The 6,256-nt window shown below is 38.1% G+C and overlaps 1 protein-coding gene across 1 annotated transcript; it reads left to right on the top strand.

Annotated features, from left to right (window-relative positions):
• The first annotated feature begins 330 nt into the window (after positions 1 to 330).
• On the top strand, positions 331 to 4,038 carry LOC21397442. Its single transcript, XM_010101806.2, has 4 exons — positions 331 to 897; positions 2,118 to 2,749; positions 2,913 to 3,428; positions 3,701 to 4,038. Exons 1-4 carry the CDS (start codon positions 618 to 620, stop codon positions 3,857 to 3,859), a joined length of 1,587 nt encoding a protein of 528 aa, XP_010100108.1. The 5' UTR covers positions 331 to 617; the 3' UTR covers positions 3,860 to 4,038.
• Positions 4,039 to 6,256: the final 2,218 nt, after the last annotated feature.

Consider the following 6,256-nt stretch of genomic DNA (forward strand, 5'->3'; position numbering starts at 1 on the left):
CATAACCAGACAAGTTATAAACAAAAATAGTAATTTAACCTATTTATTAACTTATGTAAACTATTAATCTATTAATTTTAATTCATCTGAAGTCTTTGACTTATTTTCCTCTTTCTCCCTATAAAAAGGTCTCGATGCATATATAGGGCGGCTCCAAGGCCCATTGAGAAATGACATCAGAGGTCCATGTTACTTAGTTGCCGTTCGGCCCAAAAAATAAAACGTCTTCATTCCTCTTTTTACTTCCTTTTCTCCGCCCTATCCACATCAACATGTCACAGTAAAGTCAGCAATACTCCCTCACTCATGTCATTAGTCTTTGCGTCTAAGCACAGCTTATATTAGTCATCATATGATATCTTCTCCATCTTGCCAATGTCGAATATCTATAATTAATGGCTTCGTTTACCAAACCGACCAAAACCCACCTCCCAATCCGTCCTTCTCTTCCCGCTCTCGCGTCGCGTGTAACCAACGCGCTCTCTCCTCAAATCTCGTAGGAAGAATAACCAAAGGAAGAGCCAGCTGCTCATATTCATTCGACCGGTCCTCTCGAGGACTCCGTTGTTTGTTTGTTTTTTTTGTTTTTTGTTTTTTGTTTTTTGTTTTTTTCAGAGATGGGTTGCGTATACTTGGGTTGGTTGTCGTTTGCTGTCCTGGTTGTCGTTTTCGAGATGTTCGAAGTCAATGTGGTGGGCGTGTGCATAGCCCTGGAGAGTGGGTCGGAGAAGAAGTACGTGTCGGCGATCGGAGACCCGGGAATGAGGAGCTCCGATGTGAGAGTTGGTTTGGAAGCTTGGAATTTCTGCAATGAAGTTGGAGTTGAAGCGCCCAACATGGGAAGTCCTCGGTTGGCTGATTGTGCTGATCTGCATTGCCCTTCTTTCCCCTCTGCAGGTACGTGCTTCTCTTTAAGAACCATCAAAACAACGACGACAGAATTGCGAATTATAATTATTAAGAGAAAAAAAAAGATTTGAGTTTTAGGAACTAGGCAATTAGAGCATCTCCCATACGATGCCAAATTAGATTGTCAGTGCCAAATTTTAGTATTTGAGCAGAAAAGTCACTTGCTAAATTTGGCATATACTTAGTGTCATTTGGTATAGCATATGTCAAATTTTGGTACTTAATTGCTATTGGTTGAAGTATTTAGGTCTTCACATAATTATTGCAACATTGTTATTTTCTAATTATCTTATAATTAAAAGCTTACTTTTTTTTTTTTTTTTAAGATTATAAAGGTTATAATTATAACAAAAAGTAGATATAGCATATGAACATTATACATGAGAGCAAAAAATAGAATGGCATATCAACTATGATTTTTTTTTTTTTCACATTTTTTAGTGCCAAATATAGCATTCACATTAGTATTGTATTGGAGATGGTTTTATGATAGGGAGTGAACCCATGTGGCTTGTGAAGTGGTAAAGGATTTTGCTAATTTATTTGTTTGGGTTGAGGAGAATTGGATTGAAGAGATTAGGAAGCAGATTGTTATCTTTGAATCTGGTTGCAATTCACTTGATGATCCTAGACTGTAGTGGCCTGGTTAGTTAATTTGCTTATTAGGAAAAAAAAGGGAATAAAATTTCAATTTTATCTGCAACAGAATTCTTAAGCACTTGTCACTACATTCACACACTTCTTTTATTGTTATCATTTTTTTAGTTGAGCAAGATAATGACATGAGACCTTCACATTGGTGTTCTTTTCAATTGAAATTGAATAAAATGTGGATTTTGTTTTCGAGAGCGCGCACGCCAAAAAAAAAAAAAAAAGATTGCTTGCTGTTTCGTTGGGGCTTGTTGTCCATATGCAGTACTCTGTTTTCTCAGCTTCTTAGATCATAGAAGACATATTTTATAGCTTATGGAATGTTTTCAGTGTGACACATATTCTTACTGCGTTATTCGCCTACGTTATGTGGGGACAAGCATCTTCTTCTACACATTGTACTGTTTGGTACACGTTATTACAAAATGAACCTTACTTAATCCTCTATGTTCATATAGTCTTAGATTACCAATCAAGTACCTAAATTATGATAAAGTTAGCCTTCTCTGCACTCGTCAGTGTCTTATGTTTCCTGCCCTTTATGTCTCAACTACCAGTTCTTTTGGACAACACCATTCAGAAGAAAAGAAGCAGATGTAATGTGCGTCAAAGAGTAAAAGAATCAGACAATGTCTTAGGAGCTGGTGATGAGTTTCCTATATTGGATTTCAAACCATACACCGACCCTGACATGTACGCCGTGGAAAAGGAGCTGTATCTTGGTTCTCTGTGTGAGGAACCTGACTCCCAAGATCCATGGCAGTTTTGGATGATTATGCTTAAAAATGGGAACTTTGACAAGAACACTACACTTTGCCCCGAAAACGGTAAAAAAGTCGGCAAAATTGTGACTGACAGAAATTTTCCATGCTTTGGAAAGGGGTGTATGAATCAGCCGCTTATCTTTCATAATTACTCGAGATTGCTTTCTTCTGGGGACCAAGCAGTTTCCTTGACTGGAGGATTTTATGGAACTTATGAGCTAGATGCCGACTTAAGCGAAGGTGTGAGGAAGAATTCATACTTCTCGGTCTCATGGCAAAAGAACTTGAGCACAGGAAGTTGGATTTTCTCGCACAAATTGACGACGTCTCAAAAGTATCCTTGGCTTATGTTGTACCTGCGTTCAGATGCAACTGAAGGATTTAATGGTGGTTACCATTATAGTGGTCGTGGCATCATGAAAAAGGTTGGCTTTTTCTCATTGATTCTTTCTTTCTGGTACTTAAAAAAAAATTTTACCCCCCAATCATATGTTTTATGTTGAATCAAGTTATCGAACAATATCTTGTTTAACTGAGTCTTTTTAAGACTGATAATGGTTCCTTTCATGCATTCATATGCTTTTTCAGTTGCCAGTGTCTCCGAATTTCAAAGTAAGATTGACACTTGACGTCAAACGCGGAGGAGGGTCCAACAGTCAATTCTATCTACTTGACATAGGAAGCTGTTGGAAGAACAATGGAAAGCCTTGTGATGGGGATGTCATCACGGATGTGACCAGATACAGTGAAATGATAATAAACCCAGCAACCACAAGCTGGTGCCGGGCAGATAACCTAGTCTCTTGCCCTCCTTACCATGTGACTGTGAGTGGGGAGATAATATACAGAAATGATACATCTCGGTTTCCATATTCTGCTTTTCATCTCTACTGCAGCCCTGGGAATGCTGAGTTGTTGGGAAAACCATATGATATCTGTGACCCATATAGCAATCCACAAGCCCAGGAACTGGTGCAGATTCTTCCACACCCTGAATGGGCTGTCCATGGCTATCCCGAGAAGAAAGGAGATGGATGGATTGGAGATTCCAGGACTTGGGAGCTTGACGTCGGAGGCCTTTCTAGTCGGTTGTATTTCTACCAGGTATATACATGTCATGCCATCATGGTCATATATTTCCTGAAAGCTGCATTAATAATTTTCATGAGGACCTTTGCCGGTCATTACTGACGGTAAGATCATATCACAACACATGTGACAACACGCCAATACTACTATAACAAGAGAAATAGCATGGTGTTTCATCAATTGGTGTTTTCACAATACATTTTTTCTTGTTTGTTCTCTTTTTGTTTTTTGTTTGTCTCCCTTGTATTGATTTGGCGCACTGTGATATGAACTATGGCATTGGATAGGACCCAGGAACAGAACCGGCAAGGCGAGTATGGACGTCATTAAATGTTGGAACAGAAATCTATGTCAGTAGCAGGGGAGAGACAGCAGAATGGACCGTGAGTGATTTTGATGTACTTGTTCCTGAAGACATTGATGATCATCGATCTTGCGTTGGTTAGTTCTTGTTTTTCCTAGACATGAGTTCACGTTTCTCTTGGTGAATTAAATTATTTCCTCGAAGTGTAAATAAAAATAAATGAGAAGAGTGTGAAGAGTAAAATATCCCAGTATCACATCATCTAAATAAAAATAGGGAGAAAGAGGAAAATAGGCAAAGACTTGAGATGAATTAAAATTAATAGGCCAATAGTTTACATAAGTTAATAAATAGGCCAAATTACTGTTTTTGTCCATAACTTGTCTGGTTATGAATCATAACTTGACAAGTTATTGTCCATAAATCATGGTTTTTGTTCATAATTTGTCTGGCTATGAACCATAACTTGACAAGTTTGTCTATAACTTATCTGGTTATGAACCATAACTTGACAAGTTATGGCCTATTAATTTCTATAACTAAAAGTTGGCTTATATACTTCCTTAAGCTTTTCATATTGGCCTATTTTCTACTATTTCCGATAAAAAATATAATTACTAGCATATAAAGATATTGGGTCACTCTACATAATAGGCTAACCTTTTAAGGTGGAAATCCAACCTCTTATAAAGTTGAATTATCTCCCTCAATTTTCTTCATATCATAAGTGGTTGTTTTAGTTGGAAAAACATAGGGCTTGTTCTTTTGCAAGTATTTTTGAGTTAAGTTTTTGAGTTGAATTTGAGTTGAATTTGAGTTATAACTTGAGTTTAAGTTGTAACTTGAGTTTAAGTTGTAACTTGAGTTTGCGTTTGGTTGTGTATACTTGAGTTATGGTTTGAGTTAAGAATTTTTTGAGTTTGTGTTTGTTTGTGATAAAACTTGAGTTGTGAATAGTGAATATCATTTTTTCTCCTCCTACAATTTTATTCAATTCTTTTACAATTTTTTTATTTTTCCGCCTTTATTATGTTTTATTGTAATAAATTACTTGTAATTACAAAAATAAAAAAATAATAAAAATAACAAGTACAAGCTCAGTTTTCATTTTAATTAAGTTCAAAAAGACAGCAAAAAATACATATTTAAGTTTAAAAAGACAACAATGAACGAGGGCATTAGCGTGCACGACGGTGCCGGTACACTGCCCACATTGTATGCGCCCTTGCATCCCTTAAAGCATTCATGTCAACTTCTGCATTAGAATCCAATGGTTGACCCTCATGGTTAGTATTGTCGTTAATGTCCTCATCAACATTCGGTGGATCAATGTCTGCAACCGGAACGCCATCTTGTGAGTATTGGTCCAATAGCCTGTCCCCATTACGGTACATGTGGATAAAATTATGTATTATAGCACACGCTACTGGAATCATAACTTGTTTGGTCATGGGGTAACGATTAATGGTTCTCAAAATACGAAATCTAGCCTTCCACACACCAAATGTTCTTTCAATGACATTACGCAACGAAGAGTGGGTGTAGTTGAAAAGCTCACGTTCACTGTGGAATCCTCTTTCACGGCGAGCCCTATACTCTTGCAAGTGGTACGTTGTCCCCCGATATGGTGCCATGAAGCATCCGTTGTTAGCGTACCCTGAGTCGACGAGGTAAAATTTTCCTACACTTGTTCGTACATTAATTAATAAATAAGCGTACGGATGAAGTATTTGAAAATGTCAGTGTACATATAAGAAATCATTGTAGGCTGACCTGGTGGCGGTGTCGGGAATCTTTTGCGTGCGGATTCTAAAGCAGCAGCTAATACTCGCGCATCGTGTGCGGAACCCTCCCATCCAGATAACATGTACGTAAATTTCATATCAAAAGTGCACACGGCAAGCACATTAAGTGAAAAAAACCCCTTCCTATTTCTGTAAAGTTCAGCAGTTTCACGAGGGGGAACACATGGGATGTGAGTACCATCAAGTGCTCCAACACAATCCTTCATAGTTTACAAATGTTATGTTGGTTATATTGAAGTCGTAATAATTATTATAAACCAGTAAATAATATACATTACCGAACATACATCGAACCACGGCGAGTATTTGTTTCCACTTGCAATGATGTGCGGGTCAACGGTTTGGAAATCTGGATGTAAAATGAAGTCCTGCTTCAGTTTGCATACCGCCACAAGAACTTTGGTGAAGTACTCAGACACCGTCGATCCAGATCGTTGCCAAGTGTCCTGTGCCTCCCTGTTAGTTTGGTTCTGACATAATATAGTTAGGAATATAAATAATTGCTCATCAACATTTAGGTGGACAGTTGGTTGCAGTAAGCTCCTTTCCTCAAGGATAAAACTTAGTCGCAAGAACGCATCACTACTCATACGGACTTTGTCATACATCACTGTTGGACTACGTTCCAAATAATACTGCACCCTAAGTGCACCGCCCCAACCAGAAGTGTGCCTTCGGCGAGAAGGTTCTCTGTATATAAATCCAACACATAGCGTAGTCGCCGCAGCGACAAC

This window comes from Morus notabilis, unplaced genomic scaffold (genome assembly GCF_000414095.1).
Source record: "Morus notabilis unplaced genomic scaffold, ASM41409v2 Scaffold396, whole genome shotgun sequence".
NCBI classification, from domain to species: domain Eukaryota; kingdom Viridiplantae; phylum Streptophyta; class Magnoliopsida; order Rosales; family Moraceae; genus Morus; species Morus notabilis.

Bases quoted from the DNA above. Each gene is read 5' to 3' on its own strand.
- LOC21397442 (XM_010101806.2), top strand. From the start codon at position 618: ATGGGTTGCGTATACTTGGGTTGGTTGTCGTTTGCTGTCCTGGTTGTC. The intron at 2,750-2,912 runs GTTGGCTTTTTC...ATGCTTTTTCAG, and splicing joins GTCGTGGCATCATGAAAAAG to TTGCCAGTGTCTCCGAATTT. The intron at 3,429-3,700 runs GTATATACATGT...GGCATTGGATAG, and splicing joins GTCGGTTGTATTTCTACCAG to GACCCAGGAACAGAACCGGC.